This window comes from Mobula hypostoma, chromosome 14 (assembly GCF_963921235.1).
Source record: "Mobula hypostoma chromosome 14, sMobHyp1.1, whole genome shotgun sequence".
In the NCBI taxonomy this organism is placed as follows: Eukaryota; Metazoa; Chordata; class Chondrichthyes; order Myliobatiformes; family Myliobatidae; genus Mobula; species Mobula hypostoma.
The window spans coordinates 40,464,655-40,490,192 of NC_086110.1; the positions used below are offsets into that span (position 1 = coordinate 40,464,655).

The window sequence follows — 25,538 nt, forward strand, 5'->3', positions numbered from 1 at the left end:
AAAAATCTCATTGTGAAAATCATATCCTGGATAATGAAGGTAATTACAAACGTTTGTATCTGTAGGCTTCTTCAATGCATTATCTATCTGTGTTGGTACCTTAAGAGATCTTTGAACTCTAAAAACCCCCTGTCTTCAATATTCATTATTGGGACTTTGCTGTTTACTGGGCATATCTTAGCCTTATTAGTTCTCCCAGAATCTAAGCCTGTCAGAAATGAGTTCCATTTGCAATTTCTCTGCCACCCTAACAATACATCAGTGTCATCCTGTATCCTAAGATCACCAATCTCACTGTCAACGCTGAAAAGTATAGCACAGAAACAGGCCCTTCAGCCCATCTAGTCCATGCCAAAACCATTTAAACTGCCTACTCGCAACGACCTGTAGCAGGATCATAGCCCTCCATACCCCTGTGATCCATGTACCTAACCAAACTTCTCTTAAACATTGAAATGAAGCCCACTTGTGCTGGCTGCTCATTCTACACTCTCACAAACCACTGAGCGAAGAAGTATACCTCATGTTTCCCTTAAATTTCTTACTTTTTGCCCTTAATCCTGGTTGTAATCCCACCCAAACTCAGTGGAAAAAAACCTGCTTGCGTTTGCCCTATCTATACACCTCCACCAATTGCCATCAATTTTCATGCTACCTTGAAGCTTAAGACCACAAGACACAGGAGCAGAACTGGGCTATTTGGCCCATCGAATCTGCTCTGCTATTCAATCATGGCTGATCCTTTTTCTCCTTCCTCAGCCCTTTTCCTGGCCTTCTCCCTGTAATCTTTGATGCCATGGGCAATCAAGAACCTATCAATCTCTGCCTTAAATACACCCAACAATCTGCCCTCCATGGCTGCCTGTGGTAACAAATACTACAAATTCACCACGCTCTGGCTAAAGAATTTCCTCCGCATCTGTTTTAAATGGGCACCCCTCTATCCTGAGGCTGTGCCCTCTTGTCGGAGACTCCCCTACCATGGGAAACATCCTTTCCACATCTACTCTGTCTAGGCCTTTCAACATTTGAAAAGTTTAATGAGATTTCCCCCTCATCCTTCTAAACTCCGATGAGTACAGGTCCAGAACTATCAAAAGTTTCTCATATGACAACTCTTTCATTCCCAGAATCATCCTTGAGAACTGCCTCTGGACCCTCTCCAATGCCAGCACATCTTTTCTTAGATGAGGAGCCCAAAACTGCCTCACCAGTGCCTTATAAAGCCTCAGTATCACATCCCTGCTCTTGTATTCAAGACCTCTTGAAATGAATGCTGACATTGCATTTGCCTTCCTCACTGCCAACTCAGCCTGCAAGTTACCCTTTAGAGTGTTCTGCACAAGGACTCCCAAGTCCCTTTGCATCTCAGATTTTTGGATTTTTCTCTCCATTTAGAAAATAGTCTGCACATTTATTTCTACTACCAAAATGCAATTCCAACATTGTATTTTATTTGCCACTCTCTTGCCCATTCTCCTAATCTGTCAAAGTCCTTCTCAGCCTTGTTTTCTCAGCCCCTCCACCAATCTTCATATAATCTGAAAACTTGGCAACAAAGCCATCTATTCCATCATCTAAATCATTGATATAAGCATCAATAGAAGCAGTCCCAACACCAACTCCTGCAGAACACCATTAGTCACTGGCAGCCAACCAGAAAAGGATTGTTTTTATGTTGTTTTATTCCCACTCACTACCTCCTTCCAATCAGCCAAACTTTATCCATGCTAGTAACTTTTCTCTAAAACTATGGGCTCTTAACTTGGTAAGCAACCTCATGTGTAGCACTCTGTCAAAGGCCCTCTGAAAATCCAAATATAAGACATTCGCTGCACCCCTTTATCTATCCTACTTCCAACCAGTTCATCAGGCAAGATTTCCCTTAAGGAAAGCCATGCTGACTTTGTCCTATCTTGTCCTGTGTCACCATGTACCCTCATCCTTAACAATTGACTCCAACATCTTCCCAATCACTAAGGTCAGGCTAACTGGTCTATAGTTTCATTTCTTCTGCCTCCCTCCTTTCTTAAAGAGTAGAGTGACATTTGCAATTTTCCTGTCCTCTGGAACCGTGCCAAGTCCAATTATTTTTGAAAGATCATTACTAATGCATCTACAACCTGTACCGCTACCTCTTTCAGAACCGTAGGGTGTAGTTCATCTGGTCTGGGTGACTTATGCATATATAGGTCTTTCAGCTTCTTGAGCATCTTCTCCCTTATAATAGCAACTGCACTCATTTCTCTTCTCTTCCTTCACTCCCTTCAACACCTGGCACACTGCTAGTGTTTTCCACAGTGAAGACTGATGCAAAATACTCTTTTAGTTCATCTGCCATCTCCTTGTCCCCTGTTATTATTTCTCTGGGCTCATTTTCTAGAAGTCCTATATCCACTCTCATCTCTTTTATTCTTTATATACTTGAAAAAGCTTTTACTGTCCACCTTGATATTGGCTGCTAGCTTGCCTTCATATTTCACCTTTTCCCTCCTAGTGATTCCTTTAGTTGCTTTCTGTAGGTTTTTAAAAGCTTCCCAATTCTCTAACTTGCTAGCTCCTACATTCATATTGATATGTAACAAACAGTATGAGTCCCAATGCAATCACTGCACATTACCATCTATCTCCTATTACAAGCCAATTTTGAATCCAATCATACAGCATAGAAACAGGACATTTAGCTCACCATGTCCAGGCTGACCGGTTAGAGCACATCTGTATTAATACCAACTTCCAGCATTAGCACATAGCCTTCATAGCCTACACAATTGAAATGCTCACCTAGGCTCTTGAATTGTGTAAGCTGTATTAACTACTCTCTCCGGCAGTGTCTTCAGGTACACTTGGTAAAATATGTCCCTCATAGAATCTCCTTTAAATCTCTTACCCCACACCCTAAATCTCCTGTAGTTTTATTCATCTCTGATAAGGGAAAAATACCTTCATGAGTTATTCCTACACTAGATCCCTAATATTTGTTTTATATATCTCAGTCATGTCTCCTCATAACCACCTCCTCCCAGAGAAAACAGACCTGGCTTCTACAACTGTCCTCTTAACTGAAACATTTGAACATTGGCTTGGCAATAGGAGACAAAAGATGATAATAGGCAGTTGCTTTTGTGATTGTAAGCCTGAACAATCTGGTCCCTGCTAGGTCACTTATTATTTGTGATATACATCAGACAGCATTCTTGTAAATTTTCCTGTACCCTTTACAGTACTATCCTGTCTTTCCTATATTGTGGAAACCAGAACTGCATGCAGTCCTTCAGCTGAGGTCTGAGCAACATTTTATAAATGGAGACACAAGATACTACAGATTCTTGGATCTGGATCAACAAACAAATCTGGGTTCAACCCAAAACATCTCCTGACAGATGCTGCTGGACCCAATGAATTCGTACAGCAGATTATTTGCTGCTCCAATATTTTACATCCCTGTTCTTGTATTCAGTGCCGCTACTAATGAAAGCCTGCATGCCATATGCATTCTTCTACTATCATCTACCTGCACTGCCACCTTTTATAACCAGGTCATTACCAGATCTTATCATTCACTTTGTATGCCACAGTCTCATTGGTACTGCCAAAATGCATTTCCTCAAATGTACTTAGATTGAACTCCATCTGCCATTTCTCAGCCCATTTTGCCAACAGATCAAGGTCAACCTTAACCACCCTCTGCACTGTCACTGACCTTCACATTACCTGTGATCAATCTGATAGTTCCTCCTACATCCACATCCAAATCATTCATCTGTAATCACAAACAGCAAGGGACCCAGCACCAATCCCTGTGGCTCATCACAAGTCACAGACATACAATGAAAAAAGCAACTCCACACTATCATCCTCTTTCTTCTATTGCTAAGCCAGTTTGCCAATTTATTCCGGATCCCATGGGCTCTGACCTTTTGGGCCAGTACCCCATGTAGGACCTTTTAGCAGCTTTCCTGAAGGCTAATCTTATCTTGTCAATAACTTTGTTTCCTCCTCAAAATTTTAATTTGGATTGGTCAGACAAGATTGCTTTTGATAAAGCCATGTTGGCCATCTCTAATTAGTTCCTGTCTTTCCAGGTAATTATTAATACAATCCTTTAGGTCTTTTCCAGTAACTTCCCTGTTATTGATGTTAAATTCACAGACTTGTGATTGCCAGGCTTTCCCTTACTTCCCCTCTTCAAAACGAGATCATCATCTGTTGTCCTCTAGTCATCTGGTACTTCATTTGTGGCCAGCAAAGATATAAAAATCTCAGACAGAACTCCAGCAGTGACTTCCTTTGCCTTGAATTTAAATCTTATTTGGGCCTGAGGAGTTATCCACCTATAAGGCATTGAATATATCTTTTTTGTATTTATGAAGATTTGCACTAGAAGCTCACCTGCCCTTTACTAAGTTCTCTTACTATAGGGACTGTGAATATTGATGAAAAGGATTTGCTTAAGACCTCGCCTATACCTCCTAGCTCTACTCTCAGATTGCTCCTGTTGTCCTTAATGAGCCCTGCTCTTTCCCTGGTTATTTGTTCCTTGATGTATGTGTTTATATTTACATCAGTTTCTGTCTGCTAGTGATAGTTTGTGGCATTCATTGCCATCCTAATTTCCTTTTTAAGCATCCCAGTACACTTTTGATGTGTCTTCCTTGTCATTAGTTCCCCATTTCTACAACAAGCTTACCTTTTTTCTCTTCAGAAACAGATTAAGTGTCACTGACATGAGTCATGAAATCTTTTTTTGTGGCAGCAGTACAGTCAAGACAAACAAATGACTATCTGTACTAATAAATAAATAGTGCAAAAGAGGAATAAGGAGGTAGTGTTCGTAACTTCATGAACTGTTCAGAAATCTGATAGCAGATGGGAAGAAACTGTTCCTTAAGCATTGAGTAGTGATTTTGAGTCCTCTGAATCTCCTCCCTGTTGGTAGTGATGAGAAGAGGGTATGCCCTGGATAGTGAGGATCCTTCATGATGGATGCTGGCTTCCTGAGGTATTGCCTTTTGAAGATTTCCTCAATGGTGGAGAGGCTTGTTTCCAAGATGAAGCTGGCTGAGACTACAGCCTTCTGATGCCTCTTACTATCCTGTGTAATGGTGCCTCCATACCAGACAGTGATACAACCAGTCAGAATGCTCACCATGTACGTCTGCAGAAATTAGCTGGAGTCTTTAGTGACATAACACATCTCCCCAAACCTTCACCATGATTGCATCAATATGTTGGGCCCAAGATAGATCTTCTGAGACTTTGATGCCAGGAACGTGAAACTGCTCACCTTTTTCATAGCTGAGCCCTCAAGGACTAACAGATGTTCTCCCAATTTCCTCTTCCCGAAGTCTAAAATTAATTCTTTGGTCTTGCTGATGTTGAGTGTGAGCATTTATCCAAACTTCAATCTAATCCTCAATATCTCTTCACCTTGAAGGTCTTTGTTCAACACAGAACATTACAGCACAATGTTGTGCTTTCCTTTTAGGCTACTCTTAAGATCAATCCAACCCTTTTCTCCCACAAAGCCCTCCATGTACTTGTTACCTTTTGGCTTTCACTCTTATAGGAACATAGTAGTTCCTTTGAACACTTCCCCCTGTACAGATGCAGACTTATCTGCGAGTAGATGATCTCAGTCTGCCTTTGCCAGGTACTGGTGTATTTTAATGAAATTGGCCTTCCTCCAATGTAAGACCTTTAATCCTGTTACAACCAGCTCTTTTTCCATAACCATTTTCTAATATACTACCTGACAAGCTACATTCCCCAAGATTGGCACCTCCAGTGCTCCATCCATCTCTGGTCTATTTACATATTCTGAAAGCTCTCATGAGCACACCTTAAAACTTCTGCCTCCCTGAGCCTTTTACACTAGAGCAATTCTGTCAACATTTGGGAACCTGAAGTCCCCTAGTATTATAACCCTGTTTTTATCACATAACTCTGCAGATTGCCTTGATATCTGTTCCTCTATCTCCTGTCACTGTTAGATTTCTAATACACCATCTATAAAGTGAAAATGTTCTTTTTGTTCCTAATCACTAGCCGTGTGAAAAAGGATCTAGTGCATTTCCAGCGTATATAACTCTTCTCAGACTTCCAGCCAGGTACAGGTATTGACTTTAACCAGCATTTCGATGACAAACTCTGCCATCTTCATCAGGGATGATCCCCAGGCATGTCTAGTCAGTGGTATATGTACTCCCGTCGTCCGTCCACATTTCTACTGTCCCACCTTGTTTATAATTGCATTCCAGTTCTTACTTGAAGCGAAACCTTCATCTTGGTTAAAGTTCCTTTTCTCTATATTTTTATTTCAATGACTTCCTTTATCAGGCAGTCCCAAAATCCATTGGTGCAGCACAGTAGTTTTGTGCTGTCAGAGTCAATCTTATGTGCAAATGTAGTTTTCTGCTAACTCCAATTTCTCCAGGTAACCCAAATGGATACACCTCATATGCTTCTTAATGCGGATTTCCACCATGTGCCCCATCTAGCTGATATGTGTTGCTCCGCATTCACAGGGAATCCTGTAAACCTCAGGCGCTCTGGGTCCCAGGTAATTTTTGACTTACATAAACTGGGCATTGAGTTTCCTGATGTGTTTGTGGGTGGTATTAATCCGATATTCCTTTAAGATCCTGGCACATTAAACCCACGTAAATGAGAAAAAGAATTTTAACAAAGATGAGGGTCTCGCTCTAATTTAGAATTGGAATTCAATTGTAAACAAGGTGGGACAGCAGAAGCCTAATTGGTTGAGGACTAACCAATCAGGAGGGACAGATGACAGAGGTATATATATCACTGGGCTAGACATGCCAAGGCAGGTATCCCTGATGAAGATGGCAGAATTTGTCATTGCAACATTGGTTAAAATTGATACCTGTACAGGTTTCCCCCGCCATCCAAAGGTAGAGCGTTCCTATGAAACGGTTCGTAAACCGGAATGTCGTAAAGTGAAGAAGCAATTACCATTTATTTATATGGGAAAAATTTGTGAGCGTTCGCAGACCCAAAAAAAACCTACCAAATCATGCCAAATAACACATAAAACCTAAAATAACAGTAACATATAGTAAAAGCAGGAATGATATGATAAATACATAGCCTATATAAAGTAGAAATACTTTTCTACAATCATTGCCACACTGTCCACTGTAGCGAAAATCTCATGCAGGTGCTCTCGGCAGAAACACTCTCTCCAGTAACCTTTAAGCTATGAAGCTGCCAAATCATACCAAATAACACATAAAAATACACAGCCTATATAAAGTAGAAATAATGTATGTACAGTGTAGTATCACTTACCGGAATCGGGAAGACAGCGCCGAGCACACTGATGGTGTGTTAGCCTGAGTCGTCGGAGGCTGGGGTGGTAGGACACTGGGGTGTCATCTCATCGTCGTCTGTTTCCATCAGGGCAGGCAGGTCATCTTCTTCTATGTCTGCCTGCCTCGATGTCGAAGGTCAAGTTTCGTCATCTGCTGTGGCTGATTTGGAAGGCTTGAAAAACGACAGTGTGCTTGACTGCTTAGCCTCGCGCATTTTTCGATCATACAGTTCTTTGTAAGCAATCAAACCATCCTGCAAATATGCCCTAAACCTATGTACCCTTTCAAAATTAAAGTCGTACTTTTCTGTAATCATTGCAACGAAAATCTCACACAGTTGCTTCACGTTCAGTTCCTAGACTACTTCACTTTCAGTCCGTTTGCTACTGCATTCAGTTTCGATTGTTATCCTTACCTCTTCCAATTGCATCAGCTCTTCATCTATCAGTTCTTGGTCATGGGATGCCAAAACATCATCTTCGTCAATTTCCACAAGCCAAACTCACTTTGTCCTTACTTCGTTTACCATGATTAAAACGTTTAATTATGTCTAGTTTTACACTAAATGTAACACCCTTACGAGCTCTTCTAGGCTTTTCCGATACCTTAGAACTCATCTTGCTAACAGATGCTCAAAATAAATCGACATAAAGCACAGATGCTCACAGGCACATGTTTAAGCAAAGCCAGCTAGAATGCTGTTCCGGGGGAGGAGCTTGGCTGCTCAGGGCGCGCGCTGTCTTTTTCGTAACAGTGAAAACACCTGTTAGTGAAAACAGGTAACTAATGTAGGTCTTTCATAACAGCGAGGTTGTTGTAAAGCAAACGTTTGAAAAGCAGGGGACACCTGTATCCAGCTGGATCTCAAAGATTTTATTCCTCTACCCATATGGCCTCATTTGAGGAGCCTTCTAAGATATCCTCCCTCAGTAGTGAACTAAAATCAACTTTGACTAACAGTGCAATGCCAGTGCTTCCTTTGCATTCCCTTCCTCTTACATGAAAATTCTGTACCCCAGTATATGAGTTGCCAGTCCTGCCTGTCTTTAAGCAATGTTTCAGTGATGGTAGTCCAACATGTTAATTTAAGCTTTCAGTTCACCTGCTAACTAGTTAAGAGTCTTTGCATTAAACTACAGTATATGCAAGCAACACACATCAAAGTTGCTGGTGAACGCAGCAGGCCAGGCAGCATCTCTAGGAAGAGGTACAGTCGATATTTTGGGGAAGGGTCTCCTCCCGAAACGTCGACTGTACCTCTTCCTAGAGATGCTGCATTCACCAGCAACTTTGATGTGTGTTGCTTGAATTTCCAACATCTGCAGAATTCCTCATGTTTACAGTATATGCAATTTAGTTTTGTATCCCCCTTATGTTTATTTACTCTCCTGCTTTGCCTACTGTTCTTGTGAATTTTTCTCCTATAGGTGACTGTACCTCTTCACTGGAAAACCTACTCTAAACCCCATTACCCTGCCGATTCAGTTTGAACTTTCCCCAATAGTACTAGCATATCTCAAAATGAGGACCTTTCTGGTTTCTGTGCAACCTGTTGCTCTTGTAAAGGTTCCACCTTCCCCTAAAACAGTTCCAATGATCCAACAACACTGATTTACTCTTTATGTGTCCTGCTAGTTACATCTTCAAAACACAAGTATGCTTTTGATGCCTCCTGAATCAGCAAATGGGAGGGAGATTGAAAATCTGACTGAATGGCACCACATCTACAACCTCTCACTCAACGACAGCAAAACCAAAGAGCTGATTACTGACTACAGGAGGAGGAAACAGGAGATCCATGAGCTAATCCTCATCAGAGGTGGAGAGGGTCAGTAACTTTAAATTCCTCGGCATTATCATTTCAGAGCTTATGTACCTGGTCCAGCACATAAGTGTCATTAAAAAAAAAGGCACAGCAGCATCTCTACTTTCTTAAAAGTTTGTGAAGATTTGGCATGTCATCTAAAACTTTAACAAACCTCTGTAGATGCACAGTGGAGAGTATACTGACTTTTTACATCACGGCCTGGTGTGGAAACACCAATGCCCTTGATTGGAAAAGCCAACAAGAAATAGAGGATTAAGCCCAGTCCATCACAGGTAAAGCCCACCACACCATTAGGCACACTTAGAAGGAGTGCTGTCACAGGAAGGCAGTATCCATCATCAAGAACCCCAGCATCCAGGCCACGCTCTATTCTTGCTGCTGCTGTCAGAAATGAGGTACAAGACCCTTGGGTCCCAAACCACCAGGTTCAGGAGCAGTTATTACCCTTCAACCATCAAACTCCTGAATTACAATGGATAATTTCACTCACCCCAATATTGAACTGATTTCATGACCTATGGACTCGCTTTCAAGAACTCTGCAACTTGTGTTGTCAATATTATTTATTTGTTTTTCTTTGTGTACTTGCACAATTTGTCATTTTTTGCTCTTTGGTTGTTTGTCTATCTTTGCCTGTAGTTTTTCATTGATTCTGTTGTTTTTCCTGCAAGAAAATGAATCTCAGAAGAGCATATGGTGACATATATGTACTTTGATAATAAGTTTACTTTGAACTTTGATGTTTCTACAGTGATGTTTTACGAACTTTGAGCTGAAGGCGGTCCGATTCAGAGAATCTATTGACTTTTAGTTCCCATAGATTCTCCTGAATTTTCTTTGTTAGTTCAGTAAAATTGCTTCAATAAAATTAGACCCTTGGTTCTCCTCCATTTTTGGCTACATTTATTGCATCTTCATAATAGAAAAATCATAGAAGATTGAGAATGACCATATAGGGTATTTAAAATCATGATGAGTGAATGGTCACATTTTTCCAGCATTGGTGAATCTAAAACTGCAGGGCTTAAGTTTAAGATGCAAGAGGAAAAAAAAGTAAGATCTGAGGGAGCAAGTTTTTCACACATAGGTTAGAGGGTATATGGAATGAATTGCCAGAAGAAATGATAGAGCTGGTTACAGTTAAAACATTTTAAATGCATTAACACGGGTACATGGATGATAGAGGTTCAGCGAAAAATGGCTAGATACAGACAAATGGTACTAACTCAGGCAAGCCATTTGGTTGCATTGATGAGTTGGTCTGAAGGATCTGTTTCTGTCCTGTATAACTCAATGACTAAAATACTTGTTATATTAATATCTCAGCCATTTTTAACTCTTAGGATTTCTGCTGCTTTTGTCTTCAGGTATCCACATTATTGCTGCTGTCTTTTATAGAATTGTACAATCACTTACACTTCTCAAAAATATTTTGATAGTTTACTTAAATTATTGACCTTTTTCTTTCTGTATCAAACTTTGATTATTCATTGCTGCTTATTAAAACTTTCACATTCTTCAAATATACTGCATCTTTTGGTAAGATTGCAAGTCTTTGATCTTAATTCATTTTACCACCTTAATTACGTACCTTTCTGCTGGATCTCATATTTTTAAAGGAAGTGTATTTGTATTTTTGAAAATACTTAAATGATTGCCCTGTCCATATTCTAATAAACACTTTAACTTATTTTATCCAATTCGTACTTTGTACCAATATGATTGAATTTATTTTTTTCAGCATTCTAGTTTATATATCCTTCAGACTACAAAAAAAAATCATATTTCATTCATTTTTACCTCAACCAGCCCTTACTGTGTAATTATAGATCAGCACTGTTTCATCCACAGAAGACAAGGTCTAAAATAGATTGTTCCCTTCCTGATTCCATGATGCATTGTTTCAGCAAAGTGCTGTGAGTGGATTTTGAGATTGGTCGCCAAACTACTTATACTTATCAAAATTGCCAAATCTATAGAAGTGTATATATAGTCCTCTTGCAACACTTGTTTCTTGATTAGTTCTTGCCTAGTGATGTTGTTAGGAAGTCAGTGATAAAAACCAAATCATGCTTTTGATCTTATTGTCACCCAAACTGATTTGTGTTCTTCCAGGCATGATTTGTCTCATTTGTCTCTGTTGTCTCATTGCTCATTATCAGGGCTACCCCAATCTTTTTTCATTTGTGTGTACTTTCTGAGCATCAAAAACCATGGAATATTTAGTATATTTAATTTTAATTTTTTTCATTTTAATTTTATTTAGTTTTAATTTTAATATTTAATTTTGAATATTTAATTCAAAATTTAGATTACCATGTAACAATGACACTATGGTAGTTAGAGGTAACTCATTTGCCTTTTTTTTTGTGTTATCAATTTTGTTTATTCCAAGCATACCCTTTTAATTTTCTTGAATTTACCTTGTTTACTGATGTAGATCTACTTGATTATCCTTCTTCATTTATCATTTGATCAGACACTTCGCTAATCTTTAACTAAATTGCTGTCTGATCTTTTCTCACCTGAATCTTTATAAATAACTCTTTAATACCTACCCCCCCACCACAGTTTGTTGTAGTCCTTGCTATCCCATTTGTCAGCTCAGTCTCAGTACAAATAGAATAACACTCTTCCATGATGTTGGTCAATGTCCACCTGAAATTCTCACCATCTGCAACACTTTTTAAAACAATAACTTGATTCTGTTAACTACTCAAACTGTGCCAATTTGTACATGGCTCGGTTAACAATCCCAAGACTAAATCCCTGGAGATCTGCCATTAATTTAGCTGTTCAAAGACTCAGAACTTCTTTCCAAGTTAGTACCCTCTTGAGCTATGACTGGATCATTCCTCTTCCACTCCAGGTTCATCTTCAGCATTTATTTCTGGTACTGGGCAGGTAACATAACCTTTGGGATTCACACTCACAGCTATAGAAAACATGGTCTAATCTCTAAATAACTTGTCCCTTACTTCTAGCCTCTTTATCATTCTCCTTCCTTGAATTTTGTCCTATAGCTAGGTGTTCCCAACCTCTCAGACCTTTCTTTACATCTGTAAAAGCAGGAACTGGTTAGTACTTGCTGGAAAAGCTCAAAGGCTAATGGTCCTGCAGTCTTTATCAGCAGCATCACTACTTGAAGATTCCTGCTACAAGTCAGACACCAGTCAGCTTGGAAATATGTTGCTGTCCTTTATTGACAGGTTCAATGTTCAAATCAAGTTGAGTTTACTGGCCTTATCTCCTGTAAAAATGCTATTCCCTTTTCTCAGTTTCTTCACCTCTGCTGTATCTGTTCCCAGGATGCGGCTTTCCGTTCCAGGACATCCGAGATGTCCTCCTCCTTTAAAGAATGGGATTACCCTCTCTCTACTATTGCTGCTGCCCTCACCTGCATCTCCTCCATGTCCTGTATATCTGCACTCACTCCATCTTCCCATTGCCTTAACAGTGATAGAGTTCCTCTTGTCCTTACCTACCACCCCATCAGCCTCCGCATCCAACACATTATCCTTTGCAACTTCCACCATCTCCAAAGGGACCCTACAACTAAACATATCTTTACCTCCCCACCTGCTGCTTTTCAGTGGGGTCACTCCCTCTGTGATTCCCTTGTCCCTCCCCATTAATTTCCCTCACCTACATTCAGGACCCCAGGCAGTCCTTCCAGTCCTTCCACCTCACCTACGAATGTACTGGGATCATCTATTGTGTCTGGTGCTCCAGATGCAGCCTCCCCTACATTGGTGAGACCTAGCGTAAATTGGGGGACCGCTTCATCGAGCACTTCCACTCCATCTCCAACAAGCAGCACATCCCAGTGACCAAGCATTTTAATTCTAATCCCCATTCCCTCCTCCTTACCTTTCTCCTGTACTCCACTCTACCCTCCCTTCAGATTCCTTCTTCTCCAGCCCTTGATCTTTCTCATCCACTTGCCTTCACCTATCATCTTCCAGTTATCCTCCTTTCCCTCCCCCCACCTTTTTATTCTAGGATCTTTCCCCTTCCTTCCCAGTCCTCAAGAATGGTCTCAGCCCGAAATGTCAGCTGTCCTGTTCATTTCCATAGATGCTTCCTGGCATGCTGAGTTTCTCCAGTAGTTAGTGTGTGTTGCTTTGGATTTCTCATGTTTAAGTTTATTGTCTTATGCATAAGCACAGTGCGGTACAGATGCAATGAAATCTTGGCTTGCAGCAGCATCACAAGTTTGTAGGTACAGACAACACAGAATATAAATTATACATAAATTATGCAAGACATCGAGGAGAGAGAAAACATTGCAAAACAAGACATACATACAAAAGAAAACAGAAGTCCATTATAGTGCAAGAGGCGGTGCATAGGGTTGCTAGGGTTAGCATTATGCAGGCCATTTCAAGAACCTGGTTGATGCAGGAAAGAGCTATTCCTGATCCTGGTGGTATGGAACTTTATGTACCTCTTATCTGACAATTTAAGTGAGAAGAGTGCATGATCCAGATGGTGGGAATCCTTGACAGATTCTCTGTTCTTGAGGCAGCACCTTCTGTAGTGCTGTCAAAAGTGGGAAGTGTTATGCCTCGTGATGGACCGGGCCATGATTCAACCACCTTAAGGGCAGTTGGGGGTCGACAGCTTACTATTAAGATACAGACCTCTGACATAAATAAAAATTAAAGGGTGTCTACATTCTGAATCTCCATACACGTGATTCTTCTGCCACTCACCTATGCCAAATCCAGACCATTAGTACATCTTAGGGATTTGACTATCACCAGGATCAAACTAGCCCGGTGCAACTCATTCTTCAACTCTTCAGGCTCTAGCAATCTGCCAGGTCTCCTACATGGTGCAGCTGCATTACATCATATCACTTTCTGCCATCTTTAACATTTTACTGCTCAATTTAATAATGTTTAGCCTCCTATTTTTAAAAAAATATTTTTCTCCCTTTTTTAAGGATAGTAGTATGGAGGTATCAATGGAAGTGTACCAGTTCACAGAAATGGAGGGAGTTTGGGTGGAAAAACTTGATAAGATATTTTATTACACCCTCTCAGAAATCCCATTATGATAGTAACGCCCCTGTTTGCTGGAGAAATTGTGGAAATCAAAATGCAAACCAGTATCATATTTTCTGGGAATGCCCCGTTATTATCAAAGACTATTGGAGTGGGATACATAATGCCCTACAAGACATCTTTAAATGTGAAATACCCTTAGAGACGAAGACCATATATTTTGGGTATATACATCAAGAATGGTTGAAAAGAGAGAAATATTTAATGAATGTACTGCTGGTGGCTGGTAAAAAAGACCCTTACCAGGAAATGGTTATCACAGGAGAGCCCAACTTTAAATGTGTGGATGGAAATTACAATGGACATTTACAAAATGGAGAAGATGACAGCATCTGTTAATCATAAGTTGGAACAATTCTGTTCATATTGGAAAAAATGGTTTAACTACATAAAACCTCATAGGCCTGATTTTATTCTCACAAGTCAATGAATATGTTGTAAAAGAAAAGATCACTCCCTATTCTGTACATAGTTTTCTTCTTTCGATTGTTCCTTCTTTCCTCTCCTTTCTATAAGTGTATACCTCAGATAAATATTATGTGGAGATCTGTGACAGATATGATTATATGATATATATACAGTATCTGAAATACATCTTGTGGAAATGTTTGATGATGAAATTCTATAAAAAATAAATTACAAAAAAAATGAAATCGAATCCTTAGAAAGAGGTGACATAGGATCAGAAGATGTAGAATCCTTGTGAGTAAAGTTAAGAAATTGCAAGTGTATAATGAAATGGGAATTATTAACAGCTCTGAACAATTGTTATGATAGGGGATCTCAATATGTATGTAGATTGGGGAAAATTAGGTTGGTACTGGATCCCAAGTGATGGGTTTGTAGAATGCCTCTTTATGTGTTTTTAGAGCAGCTTGTGATTGAGCCCACTAGGGAAAAGGTATTTTGGGATTGGTGTTCTGCAATGAACCTGATTTGATTAGGGTGCCTAAGGGAAAGAAACAGTTAGGAGGTAATGATCATAATACGATAATGGTGCAATTTGAGTGGGAGGAGCTGAAGTCAAACGTATCAGTATTACAGTTATTAAAGGGAATTACAGAGGCATGAGAAAGTTGCTGGCCAAAGTTGATTGGAAGAGGAGACTAGCAGAGGTGATGGCAATGGCTGAAGTTTCTGGGAGCAATTCAGAAGGCGCAAGATAGATACGACCCAAGGGTGATGAAGTATTCTAAAATGAGAATGACACATCCTTGGCTGATGAGAGGGATCAAAGAAAGCATAAAAGCAAAAGAGAAAGCATACAATAGATCAAAAATTAGTGGAAAGTTAGAGGATTGGGAAACTTTTAATAAAACCAATGGAAGGCAACTAAAAAGTCATAAGGAGAAAAAAGATGAAATATGAAGGTAAGCTAACCAATCATGTAACAAAGTATACCAAAAGATTTTCCAGATATATAAAGAGTAAAAGAGAGGCTAGAGCGTATATCATAAAATCAAAATTGATGCTGGAGAGGTAGTAATGGGGTACACAGAAATAGTAAACAAACTTGAGTATTTTGCATCAGTCTTCATTGTGGAAGACATTAGCAGTATGCCAGAAATTCAAGAGTGTGAGGAACAGAAGTAAGTGTGGTTGATGTTACTGAGGAGAAGGTGTTTGGGAAGCTGAAAGATCTGACAATAGATAAACCACCTGGATGAGACAGACTATACCAAAGAATTCTGAAGAAGGAAGCTTAAAGGGATTGTGGAAGCATTAGTAGTGATCTTTCAAGAATCACTAGATTCTGGAATGGTTCCAGAAGACTGGAAAATGCTACTCCACTCTTTAAAAAGGATTAGAATCAAAAGAAAGGAAATTGTTAGCCTGACTTCAGTGGTTGGGAAGATGTTGGAGTCCATTAATAAGGATGAGGTTTCAGTGTACTTGGAGGCACATAACAAAGTAGGCCAAAGTCAGCATGGTTTCCTTGAGGTAAAATTTTGCCTGACAAATCTGTTGGAATTCATTTGAAGAAATAACAAGCAGCATAGACACAGAATTGGTGGATTTGTTTACTTGGATTTTGTGTGGCACCTTGTGACAAGCAGCCACACATGAGACTGCTGAACAAGAGTCCATGGTATTACAGGAAAGATACTAGCATGGATTGAAGACAAACAAGAGAAAATCTGCAGGTGACACTAGACACTAGAATACTACAGCACAGTACAGGCCCTTCGGCCCTCGATGTTGTGCCGACCCATATATTTCTTTTTTTAAAAAGTACTAAACCCACACTACCCCATAACCCTCTATTTTTCTTTCATCTATGTTCCTGTCCAAGAGGCTCTTAAATACCCCTAACGTTTTAGCCTCCACCACCAATCCTGGCAAGGTATTCCAGGCACCCGCAACCCTCTGTGTAAAAAAAAAACTTACCCTGATGTCCCCCCTAAACTTCCCTCCCCTAACTTTGTACATATGCCCTCTGGTGTTTGCTATTCATGCCCTGGGAAACAGCTACTGGCTATCCACCCTATCTATGCCTCTCATAATCTTGTAGACCTCTATCAAGTTCCTTCTCATCCTTCTACACTCCAAAGAGAAAAGTCCCAGCTCTGCTAACCTTGCCTGCTCAGACTTGTTTTCCAATCCAGGCAACATCTTGGTAAATCTCCTCTGCACCCTACCCCAGGTTGCTGTGGGAAGTGAGAGAAGAGATCGCTGGAGCAGTAGCTATGATCTTTGAATCCACTTTGGCTGCAGGAGAGGTGCCGGAGGATTGGAGAATGGCAAATGTAGTTCCCTTGTTTAAAAAAGGTAATAGGGAGAATCCTGGGTACTATAGACTGGTGAGTCTTACGTCAGTGGTTTACAAACTATTGGAAAGGATTCTTAAGGATAGGATCTACGAGCAGTTGGAGAAGTACAGTCTACTCAAGGATAGTCAACATGGCTTTGTGAAGGGAAGGTCGTGCCTCACGAGCCTAATTGAGTTTTTTGAAGAGGTATCAAAAGAAATTGATGAGGGTATGGCAGTAGATGTGATCTACATGGATTTTGTCAATATGAGGGAAGTTGAAATCACCCATAACTACAACCCTGTATTCCCTGCACCATTCTAAAATCTGCCTGCTTATCTGCTTCCCAGTGTCCCGAGGGCTATTTGGGGGCCTATAGACTACTCCCAACACAGTGATTGATCCCTTCCTATTTCTGATTTCCACCCACACCGACTCAGTGGACACTCCCTCTGCAGCGTCCTCCCTTTCTATAGCCGTGATACTATCCCTGACCAGTAATGCAACTCCCCCCCCCCCACCTCCCACCCTATTCCTTTTAAAACACCTAAACCCCGATACCTGCATCAGCCAATCCTGCCCTTCCTCCAGCCGGGTTTCAGTAACAGCCACAACATCGTAGTTCCACATACTGATCCATGCTCTAAGTTCATCCCCTTTATTCCTAATACTCCTAGCGTTGAAATAGTCACATTTCAACCCCTCTAACTGACTACATTTATGTTTTGTCCCCTGCCTGTCCTTCCTCACCAACTCAGAACACATAGCATCATGCCCTTGTCATTCTACCCTAATCTCTGCACTCACATTCTGATTCCCACCCCCCTGCCAAACTAGTTTAAACCCTCCCCAAACAGCTCTAGCAAACCTGCCCGCCAGGATATAGGTCCCTTTCCAGTTCAGGTGCAGCCCATCCTTTTTGTACAGGTCAGACCTTCCCCAGAAGAGATCCCAATGATCCAGAAATCTGAACCCCTGTCCCCTGCATCAACTCTTCAGCCACGCATTCATCTGCCATAACTTCCCGTTCCTATCCTCTCTGTCTTGTGACACAGGCAACAATCCCGAGATTATCACCCTTGAGGTCCTGCTTTTTAACTTCTTTCCTAACTCCCTATATTCCTTCTTCAGGACCTCATCGCTACTCCTATCTATGTCATTGGTCCCCACATGGACCATGACATCTGGCTGCTCACCCTCTCTCCTGAGAATACAGAGAACTTGATCCGAGATATCGCGAACCCTGGCACCGGGGAAGTAACAAACCATCCGGGATTCTTGATCTCTCCCACAGAACCTCTTATCTGTCCCCCTAACTATCGAATCCCCTATCACTACTGCTCTCCTCTTTTCCCTCCTTCCTTTCTGAGCTGAGGGTCCAGTCTCGGTGCCAGAGATGCGACCACTACAACTTGTCCCTGGTAGGTCGTCCCCACCAACAGTATCCAAAACAGTATACTTATTGTTGATGGGAACAGCCACTGGGGTGCTCTGCTCTTTCTGTCTATTCCCCTTCCTCTCCTGACAGTCACCCAGTTACCTGTCTCCTGACTTTTAGGGGTGACTGTCTCCCTGAAACTCCGATCTATTACTGCCTCTGCCTCCCGAATGATCCGAAGTTCATCCAGCTCCAGCTCCATTTCCCTAACTCGGTTTAACAGGAGCTGCAGCCGGATGTGCTTTTTGCAGGTGTAGTCATCAGAGACAATTGTGCTGTCCCTGACTTCCCACATCTTACAATTGGAGCACTGGACTGCCCTATCTACTGCCTCCATTACCAACTCCTAAGTTAATTAAATTAGTTAAAGGAACTTACCCGGCCGTACCTCACTGGGAGCAAGCTTGTCCTCAGCCTCTGCCCACCGAAACTTTTCAAGCCAAAGCCTCAAAGCTCCACTTCTTCACTGGCCACTCTGCTGGAAATCCAAGCAGCACACACAGAATGCTGGAAGAGCTCAGCAGGCCAGGCTGCTGAAGGGTCTCGGCCCGAAACATCGGCTGTACTGTTTTCCATAGATGCTGCCTGGCCTGCTGAGTTCCTCCAGCATTTTGTGTGTGCAGCTTGGATTGAAGATTATCTTACTGGCAGGAGTCAAAGAATGGAGTAAAGGGAGCCTTTTCTGGTTGGTCGCCAGCGACTAGTACTGTTCTGCAGGGGTCGGTGTTGGGACTACTTGTTTTCACATTATATATCAATGATTGGGTGATGGAATTGGTGGCTTTGTGGCCAAGTCTGTGGACAATGTGAAGATAAGTGGAGGGGCAGGTAGCACTGACAAAGTAGGGTGTTTGTAGGACTTGGATAGATTAGGAGAATGGGTAAAGGAGTGATAGCTGGAATATAGTATAAGGAAGTAAATGGTCATACACTTTGGTAGTAGGAATAAAAGTGTGGTGTATCTTCTAAACGCGGAGAAATTTCAAGAATTGGAGAGACTAAGGGACATGGGAGTCCTGATACAGGATCCCCTAAAGGTTAACTTGCAGGGTGAGTTAGTGGTAGGGAAGGAATATGCAACGTAAGCATTAATTTCGAGATGACTGGAATATAAAAGCAAGGATATAATGCTGAGGCTTTGTAAGGCATTGGTCAAACCACATTTGGAGTATTTTAAGCAGTTTTGTGTTGCTTATCTAAGCAAAGATGTGCTGGCATTAGAGAGGATCCAGGGGAGGTTCCTGAGGATGTTTCTGGGAATGAGAGGATTCATGTATGAGGAGTATTTGATGGCTGTGGACCTGTACTCACTGGAGTTTAGGAGAATGAGGGGGAATCTCATTGAAACCCTTTGAATATTGAAATGCCAAGATAGAGTGGATGTAGAAAGGATGCTTACTATATTGAGGGAGTCTGGGACCAGAGGGCACGGTCTCAAAATACATCTCTTTAGACAGAGAAGAGGAAGAATTTCTTTAGCCAGGGAGTGGTGAATCTGTGGAATTCATTGCCCAGGCAGCTTTTGAGGCCAACTCAGTGGAGGTATATTTAAAGCAGAGGTTGATAGGTTTTTAATTAGTCAAAGTATCAACGGTTACAAGGAACAGGAGAATGGAGTTGAAAGGGATAATTAATCAGCTATGATGTAATGGTAGAGCAGACTGGATGAGCTGAATGGCCTAGCTCTACTCTTATACCTCATGGTCTTAAATAACTGATTTTTGCATTTATTTGAATTAGGGTTACTATGCTTGTTTAGCCTGAGCAGGCTCAGTGCGAATGTTTCCAGCTGGAGAAATGGGAAGCCTGCAGAGGATCAAGCTACTCCATTAAACAGCTGATGACAACAGGTTGAGTACTCCCCCACAAAATTAGGCCAATGCTACAGTTGGAAAGAGTAAGCTCCAGCAAGATGCCTGTTTTGGTCACTGGTTGAGGAAGAGTTAAAGATCTACCCACAATGTAACAATGCAGAATGAAGGATGTTAAATTTAAAATGGTATTTGCAGATAATTGTATCCATCATTTACTCTGTAAGTGTTCATCCCTTGTAGCCATGCCCTGAGATCAAACTGAAATTGTCCAAATAGGATAAAGAAAGGCTGGACTTGCAGAGCAGCATAACACAGAATCCCTTTATAGGATTATTAAGATTATTATTCATTGGGTGTCCCTGACCTGGAGTATTTGCTCTGTTTCTCTTTCTACAGATGCTACTTGTCCTACTGAGTTTCAAGCACTTATGGTTTCATTTTGGATTTCTAGTATCTAAACTTTAAAAAGAAATTAATTAAATTATCCACGCAAACACGAGGAAATCTGCAGATGCTGGAAATTCAAGAAACACAAACAAAAATTGCTGGTGAACGTAGCAGGCCAGGTAGCATCTATAGAAAGAGGTACAGTCGACGTTTCGGGCCAAGACCCTTCATCTCCATCCCTCCCCCTCCTGTCTTCTCCTATCATTTCAGATCTCCCCCTCCCCCTCCCACTTTCAATCTCTTACTATCTCTTCTTTCAGTTAGTTATGACAAAGGGTCTCGGCCTGAAACGTCAACTGTACCTCTTCCTATAGATGCTGCCTGGCCTGCTGCTTTCACCAGCATTTTTTGTATGTGTTACTTAAATTATTTTCTGTTTGCTGTTGATCTGTGGAAATACTATCCCTTTATGCCTGCATGAATTAGACTGTTGTCCTCTCGAGAATGTCATCCTCTTTGATATTTTGATCTTTATCAAACCAAGGTATTTTGTTGGGTATATCAGCTGATGACTGGTTTCACTTCAGCAACATTTTGATCATTAACACTTCCAAAGGCTTTGATGTTGAATGCAGATTTGCTGGTAGACAAGTGGTAGACAATTCCTAAGGATTTGGAAGTCTTGTGGACAGAGTGTAATCACAAGGATTCAGAGAAGGAAATAGGCAGTTAATTTCCTTCATCTAATAGCCTGTTTATTCTGCTGATTCTCACAGCATGCCGATCAACATGTTAGTCCCTGTTGATTTATCATAAAGTTGAATATGTTCTTGTACCAGTTTGACTGTAGCACATGGATGCAGTTTATACTGGACAAAATGAGCAAACTAAGAACAACTTGGTACCAGCTGTTGTTCTTTGTCTTCTTTATCTTACTTAAGCCCAACATCCGTGGTAGGTAAGTTACTCGAGGAGATTCTGAGGGATAAGATGTGTATGTTATTTACCTACCACGGATATTTGTGTTACTTTGATTGCTTTTACATATTGTTGTCTACAGCACAATCCTAACGTGACTTCCTTTTGCGTTAATGATCAGATAAGCTCTTCGCAATTTTTTCCATTGATTGAATAAAACCATTGTAAGTTACATGGACTTCTTTTGTAATGGAATTTCAATTCATGTGCATGAAATGTATTAAGGTTTGAACTCCTGTTGCTATTGCAGGAATTTATCAGTGGTTCTGCCTGTCTTATTTTTAAGCTGGATTGAACACCTAGTAAGATGTCAGAAGTTTTTTGAAATATCAGCAGGAGAGGAAAATGAAAATATTGTTAAGTTCAAAATTGAAAGGAGAATCAGGAGAGAGGTTATTCAAATATAACTAAAGTTTGGAGTTCTAGCTGCCTAACATTTAAAAAAAAAACTGCTCTGAAACGGCAATGGATGCTGCATATGCTCATGGAGTCATAAAACACAGAAACATCTCAGCTCAACTGGTCCATGCTGAGCAAGATTTCCATTTGTCTGCATTTAGCCCATATCTGTCTCAACCACTTACCTGAACAAGTACCTTTTGAAATGTTGTTATTGTACCTGCTTCAATCTCATCATCCGGTAGCTCATTCCATATACTGTACTGACCATCCCTCAGCCCACTCACCCAGCTGATTAAATCCTGATAGCCATCTTCATTGTTAGGCAGCATGGTAGCACAACAGTTAGCACGAGACTTTACAGCGCCAGCGGACAGCAATTGGGTTCAGTTCCTGCGACTGACTGTGAGCAGTGTGCATGTTCTCCCTGTAATCCTCCCAAACTCCAAAGACATATGAGTTAGGGTTAGTAAATCGTGGGCATGCTAGAAGGATCGTGACACTTGTGGGCTGCCCCAAGCACATTGTCAAACTGTGGTGGTCATTTCTTTGTAAATTTCAGAGTACATGTGAGAAATAAAGCTAAATTAACCTAATCTAACTCTGTCTTTCCAAATGCTTGTATATCTTACCCTTCAGGACCTCCCCTAGTAACTTACCTACCACAAATGTTAGGCTTATGGCTTTGTAATTGTCAGAATTTTCTTTGCAACCCTTTTTAAATAAAGGCACAGCATTTGCCACCTTCCAGTTCTGTAGAGCATGAAGGTAACTTTGCAATAATGAGCTGCTGCTGTTAGAGAAAAGAGCAGAGGGTGGATTTTTGGAGCACTGAATATTATGGAGATTTTATAATAAAATATGAATCTAAACTAGAATCCTGATTTAAGTTAACTGGAGGTGGGTGCTAAAATGGAAACAGATCTTAGTAAGGATGCGATGAAAATCAGACAGGAGAAATATTTAGGTGAATTAGACAAAAAAGACACATTGATTCAGAGAGAAATCGACCTTTAGGAATGTTTGTGTTAAGGATTAAGCAGTATCAAGAGAAGGTTAAGAATGTAGATTCTGAAATAGGGAACTCAAACAGACATTGGGAGCTAAAAACAAAAATTGATGGAAACACTGAGCAGATCAGAGAGCATTTGTGGAAATAAGGTTAACATTTTTAAATTAGGACCTTTGATTCACAGAGTTATACAGCACAGAACTAGGTATTTTATGCCTAACTTATCCATGCTGATAATATGCTTATCTACACTAATCAGTTTTGGCAACATTTGGCCCTTACCCTTCTGAGCCTTTCCTATTAATCTGCCTGTTCAAATATCCTTTAATTGTTGTCATTTTACCTACCTCTATAATGTCACCCCACATCCTTCTTCTCCAGCGAAAACAGTCCCAGTTGATCTGATCTAGCCTTATAACTCACTGCAACATGTGGTTGTCTAGAAAGATTCTGTAAACCTTTTCTACACCCCTTCCAGCTCAGTCACATTTTTCCTACGGTGTGGCAACCGTAACTCCACATGATACTCCAAGTGTACACTGATCAGCAATTTGTACCACTAATATGATAGCCCAATTCCTTCCAATAAAGACAAGCATACCATATACCTTTTTCACCACTCTGTCTGCTTGTAGCAAATGATACACCCAATATCTCACTTCCAGTAACACTCCTCACTTTCAATTACACAGTATAACATCCTGATTTGGTTTAATTTAACAAATTCATCACTTAACACTGTTAAATTCCAACTGTTATTCCCTTGCCCACTTTCCAAGTTGATCAAGGTTCCATTGTAACCTTGTTAAACTTTCTTCACCATCTACTATACCACCAATTTTAGTATCGTCAGTAAACTTGCTAATCACGCCATCTACATCCTTCATTAATATATATGAGAAACAGTGAAGGACCAAACATGGATCCCTGCAGTGCATCAGTGACTGCAGGATTCCAATGTGAGAAGCAATCATCCACTCCATCCTTTGCCTCTTACCATCTGAGCAGGCTAAACTGATCATAAACCTTTGTTCATGAAACACAATTTAACAGAATGTTTGGAAATACTGTTCAGGTTTTTCCTCTGGAGTAGAATATAACCACATGTACAATGTTATCATAAGCAGATTTTTTTCCTGCACAAATTAAGAATTCTTTCAAGCATTTTCTTTTTGAAAGTCGTGTATAGAGTCATACAAAAGTACAGGCCATTCAGCCCATCTAGTCTGCACCAAACCATTTAAACTGCCTACTTCCATCAGCCTGTGCCAGGACCATAGCCCTATCATCCATGTACCTATCCAAATTTTGATTAAATGTTGAAATCTAGCTCGCATGCACCACTTGCTATGGCAGCTCATTCTACACTCACTATCCCCTCAGTGGAGTATTTATTTATTATGCTTGAGAACATGAAGGTAATGAGTAATTCAAATTATTTTGTTTAATTGAGGTCCTATGCTTTGTAAAAACTGGAATATCTTTCCCTCAATTCTGGCTTCCTCGTCTTGATGAATGCAGATTATATGTGCTCCCAATACATTATACAGACAAATTACACTCCTGAGAGAACTGTTGTGGAGGTTTAGTAAATCTAGTTTCTTTAGTTTGTAAAATATTACAATGAAGGTCAGTATTACAATTACATTATGAATTTAAAAACACCTGCTTATATTCAGTCCTTCAATTTACAGATGCAGCAGCTGTGATTTTGCAACAACAAATATAAACAGCTTGAAGTGTCATATGAAGCGTCATCCACAGGAGCAACAGTCCATTCAGCTGCTGGAACAGTACAAGTAAGTAAATGGCAGACCACCTGTTTAGTAGTTGCTCATGAATGAATTACAATGAAATAATTGTTTATTTTCTCTGTGAAGAGAAAGTATGTTTATATGAGAAGTTTGTTAAATTTACTATATTGAATATAACTTAAAATGTATTCATTCACTTAGGCAGCCTAGTAACAGCACGAGAATTTTGTTTTAATATGTTTTCTTATGGAGAAAACCTGCTCTATAAATTGAGAGAGGGGAAATTACCTATTCCTAGTATAATTTCTTCACCAATTTTTCAATCAGGATTCAGAATCTATCTCAAAATTTCAGCTGTTTGCAGATTTAAGGATGATATCCATTCATGATACTAATCTGCTGATACTCATTTCAGCTTTTGAACTGAGGCAAAGAATCAGAGCAATAGTAAACAGTACTACCATTGGCATGGATAGATCTAAAATGTTGAAATACTTTTTTATGTGCACTTCATACAGTTCAAATTTAATCTAAACTAAGTGCCTTGATATTATTCCGTGATTTTCATTTCAATACAAATCCAAAGAATATTGTTCCCTTACAGAATGAATGTAACCCTCCTCTTCCACCCGCCCCCGTCACTTACTTCATTTTCATTATTGCTTTTGCATCTTTGATGACTAGCTATGCATCCTGCCCAAAAACATGAAATTTAACTAGTTGCTGGAAGAACTCAGCAGGTCAGGCAACATCAGTGGAGGGGAATAAATGA

General features: G+C 40.4%; 1 protein-coding gene across 4 annotated transcripts in view; it reads left to right on the forward strand.

Moving 5' to 3' along the window:
* znf507 (zinc finger protein 507) overlaps positions 1-25,538 on the forward strand; it is a 62,119-nt gene that overhangs the window by 25,745 nt on the left and 10,836 nt on the right. For 3 of the 4 annotated variants that reach the window (XM_063066971.1, XM_063066972.1, XM_063066973.1), the window contains exon 6: positions 24,707-24,811. In XM_063066971.1, coding sequence (XP_062923041.1) covers positions 24,707-24,811 — 105 coding nt within the window. Of the gene's footprint in view, positions 1-8,972; positions 9,166-24,706; positions 24,812-25,538 lie in introns of all 4 variants that reach the window. The other variant, XR_010020301.1, reaches the window with a different exon arrangement.